Genomic DNA, 26,140 nt, shown 5'->3' with positions numbered 1-26,140 from the left:
TGTAGTTTCCAGTCCTTTTTTGCCCCTCCTGTGCCCTCATAATGTTGACCATCTTGTCTCTTTTACAATAAAACACTTTCCCAATTTACAAAGTCGCTTTGTATTCTACCTCAAGCTTCTAAAGAGCACGAAAAATTACTCACTCTAATGTCATTTGCAGAGATAAAAAAAAATTGTAATTCATTTGTCCTAGGTACTGATCTAGTAATTCTAGTTTTAGAAATTTAGTTACACCTCTCACTAAAATGGGACATGGGTATGCTGAGCAAGATTAAATAAATAAAATTAACCAGGAAAAAAAAATAATCCATTACACCACAGTGTAATTCTTGAAAGAAACCAGACTGCGTTATCTATGTAGCTGATAATCTCATCTCTTCAATAGACACAATTCCTTATATCAAACAGACTCCCATGTACCAATTTAAACTTTTATTTACCATATAAAGAGAATGAACACCCATAATTAGAATAATGCAGAAAAAAAAACTGATTATTTCAGCAAGCTGAAGTATTTTTGTTACCTGGGCAAACTGTTAGTAAAATACCTATTCTAGAATTTGAAGACTGATTTTCAAAGTTGACAGGCTTTCTTTGAAGTTCTATAGAGGGCCTCCTGTCCACCAATTCAGCAATTTCAAGTATTCTAAGAACTAGAAATGTTCTCTGGCTCCTAGGAAACTACTTGCTAAATCCTACCACCAGGATATTTCTCATCTTTAAGTTTAAAATCATCCCTTTAGACCTTCCTATCTATAAGATCTACTTTATATCTCAAAACTTTGTTTACTCTCATCATGGCATTTAAAATATTTTTCCTTGTTTCTTTCTCCTCCATTAGTGTATACACTCCCTCTGTTTTACTTTCTTGAAAGAGACTATAACTTTTTTTAAATATAAAATTATGTTCTCTAATGAGCTGCAATTTTAAGGAAAAGGATGGAGATTTCAAAGGAAGGCAACTGCTTTCTCCTCAGCCAAAGTAACATAAAGGTAACTTTATGCAAAAAAATCAGAATATTGCATTTAACAATATTTTCCATAACATCAGTTTAATGAATTGTGAACATTCAGCCTAGTATTTTCATCTAGTTTAAATCAACTTGTGAGCATATCCCTTCTTTACAGCAATTTCACTTATTTTCAAGAAAGAACTAAAGATTCGTGAATACCTTAATCAAGAAGTGGTCACTTTTCAGGCTAAGCACCAAGCCTGAAACCAGCACATACCCGGGCAAGGGAGGTTTGATTCCAGCACAAAGCGAATCGTTTTTTTAATGGTATGTCATACTATTTTTTAAGGTATGTCATACTGCATACCGAAGTAATACTCTAATATTTTCATCTGCTTACTTCTGAACTTTATAAATCCTCTGCATTTTTATGAGGGTTGGAATTTATTCCCCTTCTCTCTTCCACTGTTTTCCAGGGGTCACAGTCATGGTGTAGTGTGCACAATGGATTTCGCATGGTCATCCTACCTTAGAATATGGTACATTCCCTCCTCTAACCGCCTCCGAACTCTTCTCGGCGGACATAGGCTGAGAGAAGCTCGCTTTTACACGGCGACGCAACCAGACGTGGCCGGTTGAACGCGAGCGACCGAATGGCTTCGCTGGTGGCCCCTAGCGGTGCGCTAAAAAGCCCTTTGCAAACATATAGTCACCTTATTTGTTCCCGTGCTGGCATTTCTGAAACTCGTCAAGGCTGCAAGGGGATGCGCAGCTTTCCCACCGCACACAGGAACCACTGTGTTCTCCTGCTCCCCTAAAATTAAACCACCGCCTCTCGTTCGAACTGCGCTTTAGTTTACAAAACGCTTTCACGAGCGTTATCTGACTTGACCCTCACCGCCAAGCGTGTTCTCGAGATAAGCCTCGAAGCCGTAGTGCCTATTTTACTGTTGAGGAAAGGATCGTGTGCACAGACCCAGGGCTAAGGGTCAACTCTCTCCCGGATGGAGGAAGCAGCTTCCCGGCGGAGGGGAGAGCAAGTGTGACGCCCGCGGCCCCCAACCTCTCACCTGGCCGGCGGACCTGGCTACCGCCTATCAGTGGCCGGGAACGTAGGCCCGCGGTGGCTGCTGCTCGGGGTCTCCGAGGTCCTCTCGATCTCCGCCTGCGCTCGGCCTCAGACCCCAGACCCCAAAGTGCCTCAGGCTCTCCCCATCAGGCTCACCGTCCGATCTTGCCAGACAGCGCCTGCAAGGACCGGGAAACTCCGCGTCCGCCACAACCGCCCAGGATCTGGGACCTACGGTCCGAGGCGACGGCGGTGACGATCACTAAAAGGCCTGCAGGCTCTGGGGTAAGGAAAACCCGTCCCCAGTCAAGCGGCTGACATTTCCCAGCCAGCCGGAGCACCGCCCACTTCCGCTTCCCCGCCTACCCCGTGGGTAGCCCAGCCTCGAGCCGCGGGGAGTTGTGGGTATCTCGAAGGCGGGTAAAGGAGCAAGGAAGGAAGTATCCGAGAGCCGGCCGGACTACGAGGCACAGCAGAAACTACAGTTCCCAGCAGGCCGCGGGGCCGCAGACGGCCTCGGCGGAGGATAGCGAGTAGAAGAGCCCTGCGCGCGCGGCGAGGATGGAACGTTGCTAGAGTTCGCGGGTCTCGCTGCTGGGGGTCGGAGCCGCAGGCCCTGAGCCGCCACGCGCCAAAGCGGGAATCCCGGAGGCGGGCAGTTCTGCAATTAATGCACGCATTTAAAACTCCAGAACCCGTGGACGCCATGCACAGGTAACCCGATTGCAAAAGGGGGCAGAGAGTGAATGAACGGTCTCAGTTCTTTTAGGCCGCGAATATTGCTACTTGCTAATATTGTTACAAATGCTGTAAAGTGAATACTTGCTTAGCTCCTTCTTTGGGAAAGAGTGGATGGCTGGATGCTTTAGTGCGGTGATCAGCGTGCGGTGTTATTTGCCTTCCCTTATTGAGCTTTCCTGCTACTGTTTTCCATCGTTGTGCTCTCCCGCTTGTCTGTTCCCTCCACTTTAAGACATTCTTGAGGCCTTCTCCGTGATCGTAAATCAAAAAGCCCTTTTGGTTTTCTGTTATTTTCTCTTTCCTTCTTAGAAACTTGCCGCCGGCATTTAAAAGCAATTCTATGAGACACTGAAAGTTCTCTGCATTGCATAACTTGCAGTTTCATTTAGGCCTATCTTTGAATTATTCACGGGTGTGTTTTTGAAAGCAGCAGGGGCTGTTGTGCATTTCTGCAGGAAACACCTCCAGGAGATTCCCGACCAGAGTAGCAACGTTACCACCAGCTTCACGTGGGGATGGGATTCTAGCAAGACATCTGAACTGCTGTCGGGCATGGGGGTCTCTGCCCTGGAGAAGGAGGAGGTGGACAGTGAGAATATCCCCCAGGAACTGCTCTCAAACCTGGCCCACCCTCAGAGCCCTCCCCGAAAACGGCTGAAAAGCAAGGGGAATGACAAGGACTTTGTGATAGTCCGCAGACCTAAGCTAAATCGAGACAACTTTCCAGGTAAGGTATGAGGGTAAAACTGTCGGTCACATAAGAGGCGGATTGAAGTATTTTATTAGTAATCTTTGTTTAGCGATCTTTAGGATGGCACGCTTTTAAAATTGTCTACTTCTGAAGTCGTTTTTCAAAGAAATGGGACAACTGGTCACTGAAATCTACAGGAATCTTGGTAGGTATATATTTTCAGGTGCACAATTGACTTTTAACCCATGTGAAATTTTAACCCAGAAGACATTCCTGCCTCTTTCCTTTGAAGGGAAGTTGCATGTACAAAGGCCAGCTCAGTGCCACTGATAAATGGGGACATAAGCAATAATCTCGTAGGATTTTGTTGTTGTTGTTTATATTCTGCTGATCTATAACCTTGATTGAGTTTGTTGCCATAATTGCTTTAGTTATTTGTCAAAGGACTAATAAAGTGAATGTTAAACTGAGTGTAGGGACTTATATCCCCAGGGACCTCCCAAGTGGGATTTTTCTGGTATGCTCTGTCTCCATTACTGGCAGCATTATCTGTTCAGTCAGTCACCCAACCAGAAACCTGAGGGTCAGTCCCTTCCCACCATCCTCCAGCATCCAACCAATCATTGAATCTTTCCCTCTTGTCTCCTAGATGTTTTTCAAACTCTCACTATCTCTTGCCTGAATATTGGAATGGACTCATAATTCCAGTCCTATCCTCCACAGATCCACCCCCAGAGCTGGAGCGGACGGTCTGAAATGTAGAACTCACCGTATCATTTCTCTCTTTGATAGCTCCCCATCCCCAGGCTTCTCAAACAGGTCAATGAGTGCCTCCCAGAGTGGCGCAGAATCCCAAGGGTACAAAAAGCCATAGGGTAAACACAGTGCAGTGACTTGGGGTTATCGGTTTTTCTTGCCAGTAAGTCATTTAAAACAATCCCACAAATATTTGCTGAGCACATGCCTCGTGGGGAGCATTGTTTTAGGTGTTGGGGATAAGGCAGCGAACAAAACCTAAACATTCCTGCCCTCGTAAAATTTCTGTTCGAGAGAGTAGATGCAATGAACATAATAAACATTCCTGCCCTCATAAAATTTCTGTTCAAGAGAGTAGATGCAATGAACATAATAAACTACATAATAAATGTAGTGTGTTAGAAGATGATAAATGTTGTGGCCAGAGTCAAATATAGAACAAGGCAAGAGGGATTGGAAGTCCTGGGGTGGGAAGATGGATTGCAACTTTAAATGGAGTATTGCAGGAAAGCCTCACTTAGACATGAGCTTTTTAAGCAAAGGCATAAAGGAAGTGTGAGGAATGTGCCATGCAAATATCTTGAAGAGGGCTCCAAGCAGAGGACAAAGTCAGTGCAAAAACCCTGGGGCAGAAGCATGTCATGTTTGCTTAAGGAAGAAGGAAGCCATATGTGGAATGAGCAAAGGGGAGAGTAGGGGGAGATAGGGCTAGAGGTGGTGTTGAACATACTTGTGATGTGATCTTTTAAAAGGACACACTGAGGGGCGCCTGGGTGGCTCAAATGGTTAAGCATCTGCCTTCAGCTTGGGTCTTGATCCCAGCACCCTGGGATCGAGCCCCATATCGGGCTCCTGGCTCAGAGGGGAGCCTGCTTCTCCCTCTCCCTGTGCTTCTCCCCCTGCTCATGCTTTCTCTTTCTATCTCTGTGTCTCAAATGAATAAATAAAATCTTTTAAAAAAATAAAAGGACGCACTGATGTGTTCGGATTAAACTGTGGGGGGGAGGGGTCAGGCGTAGAAGTTTAGAGATTTATTAAGAGGTGTGGGAATGGTGATAAGTGTGCTCCCATCTGACTTTCTTTGAAGAAGGGTTGGTTGGTTGCTCTGCTTAAAAAAATAAAAAAATCTGTTGTTTTGGGGTTTTGACTTTCATTAGGAAAGAGAACCTACAGATTATGGTCTAGAAATCTACATCAGGAAGGGGTGAATTAATTAGAAAGGCAATAAGGGATTGTGAAGTCAGACAGATCTGACTTTACATCCTAATTCTGCTGTTTACCAACCTCAGGAAGTTATTTGAGCTCTCTGTGCCTTTGTTTCTTTGTGAAATGGAATAATAATACTCACTTCATAGGTTGGTGTGAAGATTAGGTGAAAGAGTGCACATAAAACTCTTAGCATGCAGCGTGCTCGTAGCATGTGATAAGTAACCCCAGTTAATTTGGTCGAAATTTCTGACACTCATTTTGAACCACTTCACTTTTCCTTTTGTCCTTAATCCTATTAGCCGGACCTTGTTAGTGTAGAATTTTTTTTTTCTCAAAATTTCATGTTAATGTTATTTTTAGTGTCTCAAGTGCAGCACTAGCAATTTGGTGCTTGACCAACCAAATATGGTGAAAGACACTTTCTGCTAAGATGAGCAGGTTTTGATTAATTTGTCCAGTGCCGATTGCTTTCATTTTTTTATTTTTTTTAAGATTTTATTTATTTATTTGAGAGAGAGAGAATGAGAGAGAGCATGAGAGGGAAGACGGTCAGAGGGAGAAGCAGACTCCCCGCTGAGCAGGGAGCCCGACGTGTGACTCGATCCCGGGACTCCAGGATCATGACCTGAGCCGAAGGCAGTCGCTTAACCAACTGAGCCACCCAGGCCCCCCAGTGCCGACTACTTTTAAACGTTGAGCGTGATTCCTGTGTGTCCTTCCACAGTCAAACCCAGAGAGAGCTGTATAAATAAAAAAGTCATTTTTTAAGCAAGGCACTACAGAAGAGGAAGGTATGGTTGCCGGCTTGCAGGAAATTGCTAGTCAAGTTGAGGAGGAAAGATAATACTAAGCTCACAGCAAAAGATGGCGGCTGAAACACTAGCATCCGATGAGCAGTTCAGGTGGTAAGTGCTCTAGGAGGCCAGCGGAAGGGAACCCCTTGTGCCAAATTGAGGCAGGTGCCGCTTCCCAGGTGCAGAAGGAGTTCCGGGTGATTCCCAGTAGAGGTGGACAGTCTCTCTCAGCAAAGTGGAGCCTCTGCAGAAAGAGAGAAAGATCTGGAAATGGTCCAGTCAGTGAGTCTAGATTAAAATTGCCCTCAAATATATATGTCTGAAGTGAGAAGAGGGGAAAAAAAAAGTTTTTATGTTTGTTACTACCTAAGAGAGAGGCAGAGAAGGAAACTAATCGTATGCATCGCATGTGCATGATATTACACACAACATGGATTGGTTAATTGGCGTGGGGTGTGGGGAAGTAGATTCACTGACTCAGGGGAAGGGACAGCTGGGCTAGAGGAATCCCGGTGGGCCCCCAGGAGCCTGGGCCTCCAGTGTATCTGGATCATTGTTCCGGGGAGTCTTGTCTGCAGTTGTCAAGACAGGTGGCTAAGAGCTCTGCCAGGATTAGGGTAGAAGAGGCCACACCTGCTTTATGTAGCGATCTGATGACAGGGGCCCTGGGCTGTGAGCTTTTCCTGGTTCTTCGCTCAGCAGTCTCCCTGCAGGCCCCATGCCAGACACACACATCTGGTGACTAAATCCCTGTCATCGTTTTATTTTGGAAGTTAAAAACTGGCAAACCCGTATGAGGACAGGTCTGTGTGGCCCTCGGGGGTGAGTGTATGGAAGGAGTTGGCAGTAAGTGGCCTAGTCGTGAGGTTAATAGGCACAAAGAGGCCAACTGTATTTTATTTTATTTTATTTTTTATTTTTTTATTGTTATGTGAATCACCATACATTACATCATTAGTTTTGGATGCAGTGTTCCATGATTCACTGTTCGTGCATAACATCCAGTGCTCCATTCAATACGTGCCCTCTTTAATACCCATCACCAGGCTAACCCATCCCCCCACCCCCCTCCCCTCTAGAACCCTCAGTTTGTTTTTCAGAGTCCATCGTCTCTCATGGTTCGTCTCCCCCTCCGACTTACTCCCCTTCATTCTTCCCCTCCTGCTATCTTCTTTTTCTCCAACTGTATTTTATTCGTCGTGGTCATTAAATGCTCGTCGTGGTCATTAAATGCCTGTCTTGGTCCCTTTTCTCCCCACCCCCCAGCCCCCACAAACAAGAGGGCCATGAAAACACTGTTGAACTAATTTGTTGATTAGCTTTTCCATGGCTGTTAAACTGCTTGACATTCCAGACCCAGCAATGGTTCTCAGAGTGGAGACTCTGAAGTTTAATGTCTGCTGATATCCCTGAAGGAACTTGTTCAAAGTGCAAAATTCCTGAGATTCTGATCCAAGAAGTCACGTCTTGAGCCTGGGAACCTGCTTTTTAATGTCCCCAGGCAAACGTTTTTCCTCCAATTTTTTTCTTTAAACCAGTAATAAATGTATTTTACATTGTAATCCTGGGTGTGTGCCGGAAACAGAAATTTCACAAAACTATATTTCCCCTTACTAAGATAATTTCCTATTCTGTTCCATTCCATTCTTTCCAAAACAGTGCTGCTCAAACTAAATTGATTTCATGACTCACCAATGAATCTTAGCCCACAGCTCCCAAAGCTCAGCTCTGTAAGAGCCATATTTATGGGGCCCTTTGAGGCATCTTTTCTTTGCCCTACAGCTTCCTTTCATTTATTCATTCAACAAGTATTTATTGCACATTCTAGAGATTAGGAATACAGCAGTGACCATAACAGACAAAAGCCTGGCTCTCAGACCTCATGTAGAGCGTGTATATTATACCTTGTTCTCTAAATCGCAGTTTCCATGGTTTCTCCACCGCTGTTCCCACATTTCAGGGTTGAGCAAATCTCTTACGGAAATAGAGGGTTGGACTGAAGGGTCATCGAGGACCCTGTTTTTGTTTTGCTTTGTTTTGCTTTTTTAAGTTTTGCCCACTTAGCCAAAACAAAAACCAAAAATACCAAGTTCGTATGGTCTAATGTTCTTGTGATTTGTGAGCAGAGGAAGGAAAACTCATCCCAGCATGGCAGAACGTTTGTGGTTTCCCAGAAAGGAAGCATAGGTTGTTAATACTTCAAACAAGCTAGCACAAGCAAACATAAAGTGAGCCCCCACCCTTAAACACTAAAAAACCGTAAGTGTGAGCACCAGCGCCCGCTCGTTCTTCAAGTATCATTTGTTGATCCATGTTTAAGGAGAGGAGCAGTTTTAAGAGTCAAAGTTTTGTTTATGATTAAGATTTGGAATTTTAACTTGAATCTGAGTGTAGGTGATAGTCCAAGAAATAAATAAGCCAAGTAAGATGAGTAACCTAGACTTGCGAAGATCTCATGCATAGAAAATCTTCCCTAAGCCGCTCTCCCCAGAGGATTTGAGGCATGGGCAGTGGTGAGGTGACAGACGTGGACAGCTGGGGTTACGCGTGAGGGAGAAGTGGAAATGACGGTGGCCAAGGATGACGACCAGCAGGTTTGTGAATCTGGCCAGTTTTCGCCCTGTTTGTGGCTCCGAAGTATGTTTAACTGCCTTCATGCAGTTGAAGACCGGCCACTGTGGGCTTGAATAATTGTTTCCTTTACTGCTCGGGGCTGGTGTGCAGCCTTGCGGGGTTTAGAAGAGGCAAGGGGAGGAAAGATCTGCTCTGGACTCTTGCATCCGCTCGGGCAAACAGACCAGACAGCAGAGTAGTCAGGAATCCAGGAAACAGATGGTTGATGTTTTGAGAATTCAATATGGCAAGTAAAATTAGATTAAGCATATCACCAGCCTGGATGCCAGCCACTGGAGCTGGAGGACAGACTTTTGCTCCATCTGCTTAGACAGCGGCCAGTCTCAGGCTTCAGCCCTCCAGCCAGGGGCCCAGCAGTCAGTGTCCTCTGGCCAGACTGAGGGAGCTCTGGGCACTTGGCTGCCAGCTGAGGCCGTGCATTGTCTCTGCCATTGTTGCTTCCCTTTGGAAGCCCACTTGATAGCTCTCGGCATCTTTGTTTTACTCCCTCTTCCTGCCTGCCCTTCCTCCCTCGCCCTGATTGAGTTCTTTTTCCATAGCAAGTTAGGTGTAATTCTCAACCTTCCCTAACCTTGTAGAACATCAAGAACTCAGGACAGGGGAGAGCAGCCTGTGGTCGAAAGGGCATCATTTGGAGTCAGATGTAGGGTTGAATCCCCACCCTGCCACTTACTGGTTGTGTGACCTTGTCCCTTTTGTCACGGTTGCATCTTCTTCTGAAGCCCCTCCCCCCATCTCACAGACAGTTCGTATACTGACCAGGGGACATTACCTTTCTGCGCTGGGTTTTGGTCTCCAGCCTCATTCCCTGGACAACACCCAATGGTGCCGTGTCATTCCTTTGCAGGTACAGTGCCCTCCGCTACCTGACCAGCCTCCAAACATCCACCTCTTGTGTCTACACCTGCACCTCAGGGCGTGGGCTTTTGGCATGCTCAGACAGGGCAGCCCCAACTTTGCCTCCTGGCTCTGCCGCCCCATAGTTAGTATCACCTTGTTGAGGTTACTTAACTCTGCTGAGACCAATTTCCTCGTGGGTAAAATGACACATACTGAATTCACAGGGTTGCTGCGTTTCTAGTCCGTGTGCTTGAATAAATGCTTTCAGTAAATGGCAGTTTTTAAATGCGAGGTTATGTGTTTGTTGATTAGTTTGTCTCCCAAGTGGGGCTGTTGGGCAGGGACTGTGGCTTACATGCAGCTCCCAGCACTGCAGCGTTTATTAGGCACCCAGGAATGTTTGTTGAAGCGGGGCCATAGGCCAGCCTTATCATTTTACAGATGAGGAGGAGCCTAACTGGTCTTAAGAAGCAGCAGCAGTCTTGCCTGTCTCTAGATGAAAGCCAGCATGCTTCCTTTGGGTGTCAGTCATTCCTTTGTGAAATACCGGCTGAGCACTTTCTGATATTCATTGCCAGGCCCTCCCCTAGGCACTGGGTGTGTACTAGTTACTTGGCTAGCAGAGGTTAACCAGTCACACAGATACAAAATCAGCACATTCACAAATGGCATGAGGGAAAGTAAAAGGTATAATGCATCCAGCAAAGATTTGTTGATTGCCTAGGGGCCAGGTATAGCACTGTGTACTGGGTATGCCAGTCTGGGTCTGGGGGCTGCGATGGTGACCTGGGAGTGCTCCTCTGGGAGGGTGATGGTTAAGCTGAGATCCGAAGGATGAATGAGTAGGAGTTGGACAGATGAAGGTAGAAGCTGCAGTGCAAGGCCCTCCTCGTTCTAGTAGTATTACTGGCCTGGCTTCAGTGTCCGGCTTCGGTGTCCTCTGCGAACCTCTGCCTTCGTTGCTCTGACTAGTTTTCCTTCGAGCCTTATCATTACCTAGCTCATATTGTTTCAATTGTTTCTGATTTCTTATGTGTTCCCAATAAAATAAACACTAAGTTCATTAATTTATTTCTTCCACCCTGCCCTTCACAAGAAGTCTCCCTAATTTCCTTTCCCACTGTCTTTAGTAGATGCATGGCAGCCCATCGAGAGCCCCTTGGAGCTCAGCACTCCTTTATATGCCAAAGGCTTTCTCCTGCATGCAGATGTGCCTGCTTGACACCTCTCTGGGCAGGCATGTGGGGAGTTCACATGCCTGTCCCACTCCCTGAAGCCCCCACCCAGTGACTGACAGGCGTTGGTAGATTAATACCCCAGCCCCCGTGCCCTCAGCTGGGACAGCTCTAGGGCAGGAGCTGTAGGGTCTCCTTGGAGTCCCCAGCAGATTTGAACTGCCCTTCGCCGTGGCGATAATCTGCTTATTAACATACCCCGCACTGGCTTCCTTCCCTTCCATATCTCTTCACTTTCCAGTTCTTCCTGGGATTACTTACCAAATCAACTGTTTGAATTCAGGTCTTCCAGCTCTGCTTCTGGGGATCCCAAACTTAGAGTGCTGTTTGGGGCTCTCGATAAATCACACGATATAGCCTTTGTCCAAACCCTATTAAAACCTGGTGTGTTTTCAAACAGGTGAAAATTCCAAACAGCATTGAAAAGAAAAGGTCCTCACAAAAGGCAAAGGCACGGATTGAATGGAGAGAGGAGAAAAACAGTCAAGAAGGAGAAAGGAAGTTTGACTGCTGCGTGATCTCTTCCCTTACATTATCTAGTCTTCATAGGGAACTACTTTGCAAAATAAATCCCTTTATTCGAGTTCCCGCAGATGAGGAAACCAAGCCCGAGGCATTAAGTAACATGCCCAAGCTCTGTGAACCTGGGCACCAGAGGTGCGTTCCCGCATTCTTACACTCGGGGAGGCCAGCACCTGGTGTCCCGATGAGCCGACAGGCCGTAGTGCAGTCTCAGCGTACTAGATTCAGAATAACTAAGTGTGTCCTCTTTTGCCAAATGAACTGCTGGAATCTGATCTACAGGGCAAGAGGCAACAGAGGTCAGGGAGTTAAGAAGAATTAATGGAAGGAAAACTTAGAAAACACTATCAGCTTTTTTCCAATCTGGGAGGCAGAGTGGGAGCCCTTTTTGAGAGCCTCCGTCCTTTGTCCATGCTGAGCTCGGAGGAGCCTTGTGGAGATGGAGGGTTGCTGCCACACAGAGAAGTTTCCGGGTCCTCTCCAGCTTGCCTCCCCAGGTCGTGGTCCAGGGTCAGCAGGGATGATCTGCCTTCATCTGTTTACCCCTCGTGTCAGGGCTACAGTGATTCATTTTGTCGTCCAGAGAGGGTGGGTAGGCGTTCATTGAGCAGCTGCGTATCTCCTCATTTTTCAGTAGAGGCCACTTCCTCCAGGAAGGCTTCCCTGATCACTGCTCTACCACCATACCCAGCACAGCACCATGAACCCTGTGGCAGCCCATTATGATACTTTACTGAAATTTCCTGTTTGTCTCTCAAACTCTTGAGCTGGCCATCCCTTATGCATCTTTGTAGAACAGACACCTGCATATACTACGTGTTCAATAAATACACGCATAGACAAATGTATCAGACGTTGAGCTAGTTCATGGAAGTACAAAGATTATTTAAAAATAAAAATCATTTTTTTGCTCTCTAGAATTCAGGGTCCAGCAGGGGCAGGGGCTAAACAGATAAGTAAGTAAATAATAAAATTGTTGTTTAAAAAAAAGCGACTTGTTCTTGGTGATGTCATGGGAAGCCTTCCATAGGCATCAGGGCTTTAATAGCAACTTGATTTTAAATCAGTAGCAGTTGGGGGCAGGCACAGTGTGTACAGGGCTACTGAGATGTGGCACAGAACGACTCATTCTGAGAATTACAAGTAGTCCAAATGGCTGGAACATATCTACATAATGACCCGAGAAAAATGAGTGGGGCCCTGACATGAAAGCTTTGAATTTCATGCCTAGCAGTTTGGACTTCAGGCTACATATTTGGGGGCACCACTGAAAGGTTCTAATTGACGGAAGGGATTGATTGTTTTAGAAAGATTGCCCAACAATACTAACCCGAGGCAGCTTTTCTCCATCAAGTTCTCTGCAGAACCTGGCATGGTGTACCTGTGCAGTAAATGCTGACACCTTTTAGATGGGGAGGGACGGTGTGTTAGTAATCAGGGATCTCCAGAGACGCCGAACAAGTAGGGGACATAGGGAGTGTATTATGAGGAATCGGTTCATCCAGTTATGGAAGCTGAAAAGTCCCAATGTCCGCAGTCCAAAGGCCTGGGAACCAGGAGAGCAGATGGTTAAGTTCCAGTCCAGCTCTGAAGGCAGGAGGAGATCCATGTCCCAGCTCAAAAGCAGGGACAAAGCCTGTTCTCCCTTCATCAGCCTTTCATTCTCAATCAACCTTGGATTGGATGAGACCCACTCACATTGGGGAAGGGAATCTGCATTTCTCAGTCGATGAACTCAAATGTTCATCTCATGCAGGAACCCCTCACAGACACACCCAGAATAGTGTTGAACTAAACCTCTGAGCACCCCTTGACCCAGTCAGGTTGACACGTGAAGTGAACCATCACTGAGGGGAGAGGATAGCACTAGGCTTGGTGTACAAGAGCGATTGGGGGCAGAGGGAGACTGGGAAGATGAGTTACTGAACTAATCTAAGCACTCAGCTGCTTTGCTTCGTACTCATTTCCTTCTTGGCCATTGTCCCGTTGTCCTGTTGTTGTAGGTTATTCTGTATGCTCACATGTAAGAATTCTATTTAGAAATTGCTTTTTTAAGACAAAACTGACCTTAATATATCTACCTTTTTTTCCCTCCAGTTTTTTATTTTTAACACAGGAGCCCGAGCAGTGCTTTTAGAACTTTCTATGCTCAGAACACTCTAGTAGTTCCTCATGATGTTGAGCATCACAGCCAGAGTCCCCATCACCATGTAGAAAGTCCTGCATGATCCGGCCCCTCTCACTTCTCTACCTCATCATCCTCTGTCACCCCTCTCCTCGCTCTTCTTCTACACTGGACTTGCTGTTCCTCAAAACAGACATGCTGTTCCCTGTATCTAGAACACACCCTGGGTACTCACAGGGCTGGCTCCCTCACTTTGTTCGAGCCTTTGCTCAGTGATCACTATCTCGGTAAGACCTTCCTTGACCTCTTTGTTGAGTTTTTGAACACTGGCCCCTGTACTTCCTCTCCTATCCTTTAGCCTGCTTAATTTTTCTGCATAGCAATAATCCAATTTTTACATATCATGTAATTTACTTATTTTTGTGTGTGTGATTATTTCCTCCCACCAGAATGTAAGCTCCATGAAGCTAAAGTGCTTTGTCTGTCTTATTTCCTGGTCTCTCCCCAACACCTAAAGTGCTTCCTGGCACCATAGTAAGTGGAGAGGTACAGGAAAGCACCCTTTGGGTATTGCACTGGTAGGCCAGTTGACTTCTGAGTGCTTTCTGTAAATCTGAAAGGAGGAGGAGGAAACCTCATTTGCCTTTTAGATAAGGTCACTACTCCAAAAATCCACCACCAAATCCACTTCTGAGAGAAACAAGGCATTTCTCAGTGACCAGAGGCATCATACCGTAGACATCGTTGAATGCTCTCTGAAGGGGTGGGGACTTGGTGTGTACCACCGTTAATGTGGTCCTTGCCTAAAGTTGGCCGACAGGTGCTGAAGACAAAAACGGTATGAAAAAGTATTCTTGGTTTTGTCTTTTCTCCTTTGCTGAGAAAGTGTGGTGCTTACCCCTGGGTACAGAGACCATGAGTGAACAGAAAAACAACTGTGATGAGTAATTTGATTCATGATAAAGTCCCCTTTTAAGTTCAATATTGTGTACCCTTGACGAGCATGAAAAGACTTGGTAGACTTGATTGGGTAAAAGAACGGTGATGAGAAAACACTTTTTTTTCCCCTTAAAGGTGTTTCATGGGACTCACTTCCAGATGAGCTGCTCTTAGGGATCTTTTCCTGTCTGTGCCTCCCTGAACTCCTGAAGGTCTCCAGTGTTTGTAAGAGGTGGTATCACCTAGCGTAAGTATTTTTCACCCCTCTTGGTATATGTGTGGAAGAAGGGGAGAGTTATTTATTTATTCATTGGGGCCTAGTGAAACTAAAAACTAGGAAAAATGTAGGAGCAGAAAGCAAACTAGGTATCTTTGTATTTTTATTATTAGGGTGTTCATTTCACAGTGGAAGGGAGGAGTCTCCTGGAGGTGTAACCTTACCCACCTCAGAAAACTTCTTTCTGTATTCATGCGCTCATTGGATGCTGACTCTGCATCTGATGCACTAGAAGTGAAGGGGGCTACGGGGGTGCTGCATGAGGGCCTGGGCGCTGAGTGCAATAGGGAGAGCGGTATTCGACCTCATTGTGAACCCCGTCTCTGCCACTTAGCACTCTGTGACCAGGAGACATACTTGACACTTCTGAGCCTCGGTCCCCCTCCCCCCCCCCGACATATACAACGGAGATCACAGTACGTTCCAGACAGGGCAGTGATGAGGATGAAATCTGAAGATGCCGGTGCAGTGTCTGGCTCGTGGAAGCAGGCGGCACATGGCTGCCAATAGTGGTTGATACCTTTGTTGGTTCGGGGGCACACCTTCAGGTTTGCACAGTGAGCTGCGCATGGCAAGTCCTGGTGCGCTGGGGGCAGTAACGGGCCAGGTGCAGGGAGGCTTTGTTTTTCAGTTGGAACTTTTTCCATCAATTCCACTTGTCATCTCCAGCCAATCACTAGCCATCCTTTGCGCTTGAAGGCCATCTGTGTCTCGCCTCCCTCCACGTATCTAGGGCTCTCACTGGGAGATGGCAAGAGCCCCTTCCCCTCCATTCAGGGCTGTGTGGGCAGTAAGACACGGCAAGCATTTCCAGGAGTGGGCTCCTGGCTTAGAAGAGCCCCAGGGGGCGGGAGTGTGCACCCGGAATGCTGGAGCGAGTGGTGGTGGAGTTGCACTGATCCCTCCCGGGTGACCCCATAGTGATTTTCTTTGTCAGCCAGCTGACCTCTTCATGCAGAGTCTATGAATCCTCACCTCACTGTCATACAAGTAATAGCCGGCATCTGTGAAGCACTGCCTTCTTAATAATAGAGGTCACGTAACGCCTTGACAATTTCATTTCACAGAAGTATTCCAGAGCCCAGCCAGTGGTCTGCTTATTTCAAGCAGTATTAAAAAATGCGATTCTAGTAGGCATTTAAAATGTTCCCTCCTGTGCTTGATCTCATACTTTCTTTTTTTGTTGTTGTTAAATTGAATTAATCTGTGGCTGTTAAAGCTCCCTTATTGTACTGTTTAGTACATTTTGGTACTTCGTACTTCATTTTTGCTTTAGAAACAGTATCCAAAATCTAAGTAATGTTTTTCCTTTCACATTAGTTCATACATATACATATATTTCTGTCCACGCATACTTTTTTTTTTTTAAGCTTAAAGGGTATCATAAAACACCCAAACTCCTTTGTAGGGTTCCTTATTTCTCGTAGATATTTGATAGTCATATCTCTTAAGAATGTAGTTGACCCTTAAACAACATGGGGTTAAGGAGGACTGATCCCCCTGCCCAGTCAAAAATCCACATATGACTTTCAACTCCCCACTTAACTACTAATAGACTGTTGTTGACCGGAAGCCTTACCCATAGCATAAACAGTCAATATCTTTTAAGTTATATGTATTATATACTCTTACTCTTATAATGAAGCTAGAGAGAAGAAAATGTTATTAACAAAATCATAAGGAAGAAAAAATACATTCATGGTACTGTAAAAAAATCTGCATGTAAGTGAACCTGCTCAGTTCAAGCCCATCTGCAAAGATCAGCCGTAGCACTAACTTTTCCTCCTTTTAGTTGTATTTCCATGTTACTTAGGGTAATTGTGGTAACTCCTGTACGCTTTACCAAAACAGCAACTGGGATCGTTGAGGCCATTTTGAACCTACCTACCTATTCATTAATTAGTTAAATGCTTGGAGCAATCGTTTTTAAAATTATCAAATTGTATTGAACACTAAAATTTTATTCTCTAGTTCCAGATCGTTATATTGCTAATGATAGCATTGAACCATATGAAGGAAATACATACAGATGTGTGTGTGTGTGTGTGTGTACAGCTGAAGGTGGAAGCTTATCCATGATGAGCAAGAAATACTCGGTTGTGTCTTAAAAATAATACTGTAGCGGGCGCCTGGGTGGCTCAGTCATTAAGCGTCTGCCTTCGGCTCAGGTCATGGTCCCAGGGTCCTGGGATCGAGTCCCACATCAGGCTCCCTGCTCAGCGGGAAGCCTGCTTCTCCCTCTCCCACTCCCCCTGCTTGTGTTCCTGCTCTCGCTGTCTCTCTCTGTCAAATAAATAAATAAAATCTTAAAAAATAATAATAATAATACTGTAGCTAGTTGTACAGTCAGCTCAAAACCAAAGCTTCCTTTAGAATCTGCTCCAAGGTGACTCAGTGGCGAAAGCTTCCTTGTTGAGTAGCAGTGGTGGGGCCCTCCGGTATCCAGTACCCCCATCTTACTAACTACCCCCTCTTTTCCAGGTTTGACGAGTCTCTGTGGCAGACGTTAGACCTCACAGGTAGAAACCTGCACCCAGACGTGACTGGTCGGTTGCTGTCTCGAGGGGTGGTTGCCTTCCGCTGCCCACGATCATTTATGGATCAACCATTGGTTGAACATTTCAGGTAAAAAAGAAGAATCCCCAGAAAAGGCTGTTTCTAAGTCTTAAGGTGGAAACAGATGAAAACTTTTTTTTTTCCTTTCCTGTAACCAGCCTTACGGCCTGTGACAAGTGTGGGCAATGGAATGCTAATTGCATTTTGCTGTGCAGTCTTTGTGTTGAAACATGTCACAGGTTTCAGTGATGCCATTCCCACTTTAAGTCAGGGTTACTCTTGGGCTCTTCCAGGGAGTCAGGGATGCACATTTTGCTTCTCAAGTGGGGTCCTCAGAGGATGGGCCTCATGGGTCCCAAGGGGCAGAAGCCATGTGGAGCACTCACTACCAGATGCAAGGCAGCCTCGCTCTTGCCACACTGCCCATTTCTGATGAAGACGAAGTGTGAGGAGTCTTCTCAGATTTTGAAGCTGTGGGTTTCTGATCTTGTGGTGGACAAATTTGCAACCTGAGCAAAAATGCCCTCTTTTTGTTCGTTTTGTGGAAGATTTTGAAAGACTACTTCCCTGTTACTGATAGTTTTGCAGTATGGTTTAGAGCCATCTCAAACTTGAGTGGAATAACTAGGTACTGAACAGAAAAATAAGCTAAGGCCAGCAGAGTTCAGGACAAAACCTACATCCCCACTCTGATACTTTCCGCTTCCCTCCATGGCCATACGGCAGCATCCCTCCTCCCCTGGTGGTTATCCTTTTCCCGGGCCTGTTCCTTCTGGGTCCCCTTCGCGTGTGCGCTTTCCTCTGCTACTCCGGGTTCTGTCCCTGGTCCCTGGCTGCCTTCTCTTGATCCACACACTGTCCTTGGACACACTGTCTTAGACACCCACAGTTGTGCTGGAACTTTCAGATTCTCTTCTCTGGTTCAGCCCTCTCTTTCAAACAAACTCCTAGGCCCCGTTAGAAACTTCCACATCTGCGTTTCCTCCCGGTAGCTCAATATTAGCCCTTTACAGCTTGCTCTTCCACTGTCTTTTCTGTTTTAGTAATTTACTCACTCACCTTTATCAGGAAGATTTGTAGGCATAATCTTCTTGTCACCCAGCTTCAACTCATTCTCATGATGCCCATGAATTAATTTCCTAAGTGGGACTATATCAACAGCACCATCTTGACTTGGCAGAAACCCTCCTGAATTTAATGAATTTATTTTTTTGAAGACTTTATTTATTTGAGAGAGAGCACGCACACGTGAGAAAGCATGGGGGGAGGGGCAGAGGGAGAGGAAGAACCAGACCCCCCACGGAGCCGGGAGCCCGAGGAGCTCAATCCCAGGACTCTGGGATCATGACCTGAGCCTAAGGCAGACTCAACCAACTGAGCCACCCGGGTGCCCCCTAAAATCCTAAATTTTAAAGTGAATGAGGGGAGGGAGTTATCTAGTAGCAATTTATTTTAAGACCAAAACTGTACTACTTGAAATGTATATTTAGGGTCATGTTTGTGATTGGCTGCTCATCTGGGGAGGAGATGGGGTTGGATTTGATCTGGAGGTACACGTGTGAGCCACTTTAATGGAGCCTCTCTTTCCCCTCCTCTGTGTTCAGCCATTTCCGCGTGCAGCACATGGATCTGTCCAACTCTGTTATCGATGTGTCTACCCTCCATGGAATTCTGTCACAGTGCTCCAAGTTGCAGAACCTAAGCCTGGAAGGCCTGCAGCTGTCGGATCCCATTGTCAAGTGAGTGGCAGTCAGGAGCATGTGACAAACGCCATTGTTTTTGTGTGTGTTAACTTTGTTCCCTGAACATAATTGGGGTACCCTTCTGTCCATATCCAGATGGACTCAGAAAATATCCATGGGGTGCCCCAGCTTCTGCAGTACTTTGCAGGACTCATTCAGGCAACCCAAGTTTGCATGCTACCTATATGCATATGCCAGGTTCTAGACATACAAGGATGATGAATAAAGCCATGGTCCCTGCCTCATTCATGGGAGAGACAGATAATTATAGTGCACTGTGTTTGTTATATGTGGCGTCACCCAGAGAGACCTAATTAAATTGAGGGAGGGCAGCCTTCTTAGAGGAAGTGACTCTTATGTGGAATATTGAAGGTATTCAGCTTGGAGAGCTCCCCATGGTGAGGTAAAGAAGCCAGCAAGGTAAAGCTGCCTGTGTGGTTCTAAACGCTGTAGCAGGTGGGAACTCTTAGGGCACCGGGTGCACTGAGGAGATGCCAGGAGGGGAGGAACAGCTCGTAATGGGCCCCTGCCATAATGTAAGAAGTCCGGACTCCACGGTGGGCTCAGAAGAGGGAAGCGTGCTAAAGAGAGTGGTCCTGAGAATGGAGGGAACATGCAGAGTTGAAATTTAGAAATAAAATCTGCTGGTCACCTTGGAGTGTTAACCAGATGCGGAAAACACTGGACTAGTTAAGATACTGTTGTGTTCATTCAGGTGAGAAATGATGAAACCTGATGTAAAAAAAAAAACAGCATCATCATAATTATAATAAGTACCAGCGTTTATTGAGCACTTCCTATGTGCCATATACTCAGTTCTTCAAAGGTCACCCATGACGTAAGTTCTGATTGTTCCCCTTTTTACAGATATGGAAACTGAGGCACAGAGAGGCTGAATAACTTGTCCAGGGTCACACAGCTTGTAGGTGGCAGAACCAAGATTGGAACTTGACAATAGAATATGATTCCAGAACTCTCGCTCTTAATCATGGAGTTCCACTAACACAGGCATTTGGGAATGTAGAGAGGTCAAATTTGAGAGATGTTTAATTGGAAGAACCTGGAGACTCAACAAGTAGAAGTAGGCCTACAAGCTAATTCTAATTATGGGTGAAATAGAAATAATATTTTATTCAAGCACTCTCTTCAATTTAAAACTTACATTCTTGATGTTTCTTATGTGCTTACATAGTGCCAGGCACTGTGCTGAGCCCTTTATCACATTATATAATTTAATCGTAACAAGCGTACCAAGAAGGTACTGACTCTGCAATTTCACAGATGAGTAAACTGAGGCAAAGCATCCTGCTTGGTGTCATACAGAGAGTGAGACATGAACTGAAACTCATTTCTGGCTCGAAGGCCTGCGTGCTTATCTACTGACTTCTCTAGCCTGCTTTCCTCAGAATGCTTATTAATTGAGTAACAGTGTCTTATTGGTATTCCTCTGACATTTTCCTCTTTTTCCAGTAATCTTGCGCAAAACTCAAATTTAGTGCGACTGAATCTTTCTGGGTGTTCTGGATTCTCCGAATCTGCCCTGAAGACCTTGCTGAGCAGCTGTTCCAGGTAGGAAAGATTTGAGACTTAATTATAGAACTGTTTTTGCAAATATACAATTATCCCCCACACGAGCGAGGAATTGGATCATTTCTTGAGCTATTCCTAACTCTGAGCTCTTGATGATACGCAGTATCCTTTACCCTCTAAACTTTCTGTTCAAACTAAGGAGCCAGATCAGTTAGGTTTGCAGAGGACTTGTATAGTAATCCTCCCCCTTTTTTTTTTTACTATGAGAGAAAGAAAAATTTGGTAATGTGTTTATCGAAATTAATCTGTTTATACCTGACTTTATACCTGGCTTTTTTCCTGTAGTATCTGTAGACCTAACTTATACAGATATCATAAATTTGGGTGACTCCATTAAAAACATCTTTATATCATGTAATAATGTCAGTATGTAAATAAAGGCTATAGTTACAGATATTACTAAGTAAGGAGGACGTGGCTCACGGAACACTGTGTGTGTGTGTGTGTGTGTGTGTGTGTGTGTGTGTGTGTCCTTTTTAATATCCCTTGATCTTTCTGCTCTAGCATTCTACCTGTATCTCTAATGTTTTGCTCAAAGTAGATTGCCTTTGGATAAGAGTGTTATCCGTGAGGTAAAAATGTAAAACCCTACATGTATTCAGCAATGTCAGGAATGGGGTGTGTGGCTTAATCATTGGATATTGTCTTTGAATTCATTTGCTCAGTCAGCAGAACCAGATAAGATGAAGTGGCCTTTTGCAACATCAGCGTCTCTTTATTGAGAATCCCCAGTATAACCCATCGAATTTTTAAAGCCTCTCGAGTGATTGTTCAGTCTCTGTGGTTGTTTGCTGACAACCTGGGTGGTTGAGAGAGAAAACAAGAGGCTAGAACTGTTCCATCTAGTCCCGCAATGAGGTTTGAGCCATCAGGAGGAGAGGAGAGTGTTCCCTCCATGTCCAGAAGGGGGCATCACTCGCTAAGACTTGGCATCCCCTGGATCTCGGATCTCGGATCCCCTGGCAACTTTCTAGGGCACACCAGGGCGGGGGAATTTGTGTCAGGAGGGGAAAAGGCCTTTTCAGGTGAGCAGAGGTAGCTGCTTAGAGAAGCAGAGGTTCTATGCGTGAAATGGTAAGGAATCTGTGGCTTTGGGTTTTCTTTGCAGCTTTGAGACCATGCTTCTAGAGCTTGTTCCTGTGTCCTGGTTTCATGCTTTCCTTATTTCTCTGGTGTGCAGATTGGATGAGCTGAACCTGTCCTGGTGTTACGACTTCACCGAAAAGCACGTGCAGGTGGCTGTCGCGCATGTGTCCGAGACCATCACCCAGCTCAATCTCAGCGGCTATCGAAAGAATCTGCAGAGATCAGGTAAGCCCCTCCGGGCCCTGGACCCTTCCCGGCAACCATGGCATTAGTAGGTTTGATTTCTTGAAGAGCTCCTAAGAACTCTTGAAGAGCAGCATTTGTCGCATGTAATCCAGCGCACCTGTTCTTAGTTCCATTTTTCAGGTGAGGTCGCAGCTGATCGGAAGGGGTAGGTAAAGGCAAACAGCTGGTGGGGTATAGCATCGAGATCAGAATCCAAAATCTCGAAGTGGAAACCTTTATACTTGAAACCAGTTTATTTCTAAGCAGAACTTCTCTTAATCCACTAAACTAGTAGGTAAGACCTGCAACAGAAAATAGATGAGTGCCACGTTGGTCGGTATTAAGCAGTGGTTCTCAACCAGGGGCAGTTTGCCCACCAGGGGGGGACATTTGAGGAGGTCTGGAGACATTTCTGATTGCCACAGCCACGGGGGTGTTCCTGGCAGCTGGTGGGCAGAAGCCGGGAATGCTGGTAAGCAGCGTGCCCAGGACAGCAGAATAACACAAAAAGATAATGTGATCCAAAATGTCAGTAATGCCAAGGTTGAAACCCTGTTATAAACTCTGTTTATAGGTTTATATTTACAACTCTTTTTAATTCAACGTAAGAGGACGATGAGGTTGTCTAGTTGAACACGGGCATTTGAAGTGAGGGGTAATGTGTGAACGTTAACAGTCTTTATGAGCCTCGACGTTCAGTCATGCTTTGATTTAATTGTCTAATATTGGCGGGATCCTGATCGGCAGAGAGAAGTGTTTGCAAATGGCAGGGGTTTTTTTTAATGGCTTCCCCTCTCGATCCCAGGCCGTGGGCTACACAGAGCCTTGCTGAGCTAGCAGCACACTTCCGCCGTATCTTCACAGCTTGATGTTGGCTCATGAAAGTGCTTTGTTTTTATAGTTTTTATGATACTTTAAAAGATTTGAATCAAATATTTGCAGAGTGTGTCTTCTTAGAATTTAAGTAGTAGCTGAAAACTGCTTCTCCAGAACAAGATGTGCCTCTGCCAAGTAAGGCGTATCAGGCTATTGAGAAGAGGAGCTGGATTCTTGGGGGCGTCCAGGCGGTTGGGGCCTTTGACTGTGCTCGAGTCCGGATGCCTGCATCTTCAGACAGGAATATTTTTTTTCAACAGCCGTGACAGCAACAGTGTGTCTCTCTTCCCGCTCTCCTATACGCACAATATTTGTGTTCTGCGTTTTTTTCCCCTTTAAACACTGTTTGAAATCTGATGACAGTATTATATAGTCATTCTCAAAAATACATAAAATATGGGAAAATACCAAGAAAAACAAAACAGCAGTAATCCCACTAACCTCTTGCTGGTCTTTTTCCTGCATAAAAGTGTTTTTTAAAGTGGGACATAGTGCATGAAATACTTTGTAGTATGCTTCCCCCCCGCCGCCCCGATAATCCCATTTTTAGTAGCTACACCACATCATTTTCAGTGGCTATGTGTTATTCCATGAAATAGATATGGAAGAATTTGTATGGATTCAATAATAATTTTTTTCACTGGATCTTGTAATGGACTTTTAGAGTCTTTCTAGTTTTTTTCCTTTTGTAAACAACCTTGTCATGGACAGAGACAAATCTTGAGTGCATTTCTCGGTAGATTCTTAAAAGTGGAATTGCCAAGTCAAGGATTAGGCTCTGTTCTTAAGCTTTGGGTCGTTCTTACCAAATGGCCTTCCAGGGATTTTCGGCTCCCACCAGCGAGCGGCCTCTTCACATTGAATGCCACCACTGGTTCTTCCCTGTTCATCCCCAAGCCGAGAAAAGGCCGTGCCTCATTGACATTTCCTTCCCATATCTGAATTTCCCATTTCTTTATTGAGAGTTTTTCTGAATGAAAGGTGCAAGGTTGAGAAACTCTGCTGTAGGCAAGCTGCTGTTAATCTGTCCAAGTTTGGCTTAAAACTCTTCTCTTTGTTCCTCCAGAAGAGAATAGAGAGCCTGTTTACCAAGCTCTGGCAAGAATAACAGGTAATCAAATCCTGCTTACTGGACACATTCAGGGCAAGGACTAAGATCTGGAGTTTAAGTTGGAGTGTGTGTATTCTTAGTTATACAGTGGGAATCGGAGATTTTTTTAATATCTTTAACAGTGGCACCCACTTCTTCACTATTTAGAAGATAATACTAAGGTCCTTTTAGCTCCTAGACTGGTGCCAGTCCACCCGGTTCAAGTTCCTGTTCTGCTGTTTACTGGGTAGTCTTGAGCAAGTTGCTATACTTCCCTGTTCCTCAGTTTCCTCATCAGTAAAATGGAGATAGGAGTGGAAGCCATCTCTTAGAGTGGTAGTAGGGAGTAAGTGGGTGAATCCCATGGAGCGCGTTAACCCTAGTGAGTGTGCGGTGATCGTCCCTGTTATTTTTGCCAGCCCCATGGGGCAGTCGGGAAGCACAGTCCGGCGTCCTGGAGGACCAGCTCTTGGTCTTGGATTTGACATCGCGTCCCTCCTTAAAATGACAGGTTAGATTTGGGGGTTTGTAAGATGCCTTGTGTCTCAGGTAGATCTCCAGCTCATGGCAAAATGAAGGGGACAGTGTGTAGAGGGACTCTTAGCAGTGACTACTGTTCACTAACCCTTTCCACTGAGGGATGCCAGGGCTCAAATGAGGGCTGGAGACTAACCAGTTCTACCCCCCAAGGTTTTGTTCTTTCCTAGGTGGCATCAAAATGAGATTGGATCTAACTGGGGATTTGGGAGATGGCTGGTGGGCTGGCTAGGTGATGGGTTGCTCAAAATTGTACTGTCCACTTCATTTTTTAGTCACTCATTAAACCAGTGTTTATTGAGCACCTACGATGCACAAAGCCCTGTTCCTGACTTGGGAGCTGTGGCCTTGAACAAAACCAGTGAAGTCACCGCTGTGCAGCTTACACTCTGGGGGCAGGGATCCAGGCAACCCACAAATAACTAAATGTGATGAAAGGAGGTGAAATGCAGGGAGGAAAAATGGAGCAGAGAGACCAGGCAGAGTATTGGCCAGAGGGGGGCTGTTTTCAGATGGAATGGCCAAAGAGAAGGCCTCTCCCTGAAAGTGACAACCTGAGCAGAGGCCTGACTGAGTGAAGGTGTGAGCTGTATAGATAAGTGAGGAAAGAACGCTCTGGAACTGGGACCAGCAAGTGCAAAGGCCTTGACATGGGAGCCAGTGTGAGAGGGAGCAAGGAGCACGTAGTAGGAGGTAGGACAGCCCAGGATTCTCTGAGCCAAGGCAGAAGCTTTGTTCGGATTTTCTCTGAGTGAGGTGAGAAGCCACGACAGCATTTTGAGCAGGAGATGATAGGATCTGACTCCCCTTTGAAAGTCGAGTGCTGTGTTGAGAAAAGGCTGTAAGAGACTCGGGGGGTGACATGGGACATGGTAAGAAATGATCGGACATTACAAGCCAACAGACTGGGTGTGGGATGTGAGAGAACAGTCGAGTGTGCCTCCCAGGGTTTTGGCCTGAGCAGCTGGATCGGTGACGTTAGCACTTTCTCGGAGACAGGGAAGAACCAGATTTAGAAGAGAAATGAAATATTTGTTTTTAGGCATGAATTTGAGATGCCTGTCCCACATCACAGTGGATGTGTTGAGGAGACAGTTTAAAATGCAAGCCTAGGATCCAGGGGAGGGAATGGGGCTGAAGACAGAACTGTGGGAAGAAAAAAACCCCAACTATGAATGAAGCTTGTTTATTTTTAAAAATAAATAACATTTATTGATTGATTTTCTTTTTTTTTTTTTTTAAAGGGGGCGGGGGGTGGTCCTTGACCTCACGACCCTGAGGTCGTGACCTGAGCTGAAATCAAGAGTCTGACACTTAACCAACTGAGCCACCCAGGAGCCCCTATTGATTCATTTTCTGAATACAAAGTAGCACATGTGACTCTTCCAAATTCTGAAAAGTTACCTGTAATCCTACCACCCTTGAATGTATTTCCTTCCAGCCTTTCCCTCCTACCCCCAACGCTATGAACCTTTTTCTCTCTGTGAGTTTGTATATAAATAAAGAGTTTTTGAGTGTATTTTTACTAAATTGAGATTATAGGGCGTTGTATATATTTTGTTTTCTCTATACAATATATCTTGAGTACTTTTTCATGTCATGAAATGTTATTTAAAAGCTTTAGAGTACTGCCATTGGTATTGTGTTCCACAG

The 26,140-nt window shown here is 45.4% G+C and overlaps 2 protein-coding genes across 12 annotated transcripts in view; one reads left to right on the top strand and one right to left on the bottom strand.

Moving 5' to 3' along the window:
- Positions 1 to 2,372, bottom strand: part of LMBRD2 (LMBR1 domain containing 2) — a 44,437-nt gene extending 42,065 nt beyond the window's left edge. The window contains exon 1 of one of the 4 annotated variants that reach the window (XM_027605443.2): positions 2,024 to 2,372. The gene's annotated coding sequence lies outside the window, so the exon portion shown is untranslated. Of the gene's footprint in view, positions 1 to 1,666; positions 1,825 to 2,023 lie in introns of those variants that run through there. The other 3 variants (XM_027605442.1, XM_027605438.2, XM_027605441.2) reach the window with 3 other exon arrangements.
- A 133-nt stretch (positions 2,373 to 2,505) lies between these two features.
- The window catches only part of SKP2 (S-phase kinase associated protein 2), a 70,539-nt gene continuing 46,904 nt past the window's right edge, over positions 2,506 to 26,140 (top strand). For all 8 annotated transcript variants that reach the window (XR_003522056.2, XR_003522058.2, XR_003522055.1 and 5 more), the window contains exons 1-7: positions 2,506 to 2,736; positions 3,219 to 3,490; positions 14,644 to 14,755; positions 17,267 to 17,410; positions 18,946 to 19,080; positions 20,554 to 20,652; positions 21,854 to 21,984. Coding sequence is in view for 4 of the 8 variants with exons in the window: in XM_027605452.1 (XP_027461253.1) it covers positions 2,693 to 2,736; positions 3,219 to 3,490; positions 14,644 to 14,755; positions 17,267 to 17,410; positions 18,946 to 19,080; positions 20,554 to 20,652; positions 21,854 to 21,984 (937 nt within the window). In the remaining 4 variants the exon portion in view is untranslated. The remainder of the gene's footprint in view (positions 2,737 to 3,218; positions 3,491 to 14,643; positions 14,756 to 17,266; positions 17,411 to 18,945; positions 19,081 to 20,553; positions 20,653 to 21,853; positions 21,985 to 26,140) is intronic.

The sequence above is a fragment of the Zalophus californianus genome, chromosome 5 (genome assembly GCF_009762305.2).
Source record: "Zalophus californianus isolate mZalCal1 chromosome 5, mZalCal1.pri.v2, whole genome shotgun sequence".
NCBI classification, from domain to species: Eukaryota; Metazoa; Chordata; class Mammalia; order Carnivora; family Otariidae; genus Zalophus; species Zalophus californianus.
This window is presented reverse-complemented; position numbering and strand designations above follow the sequence as displayed.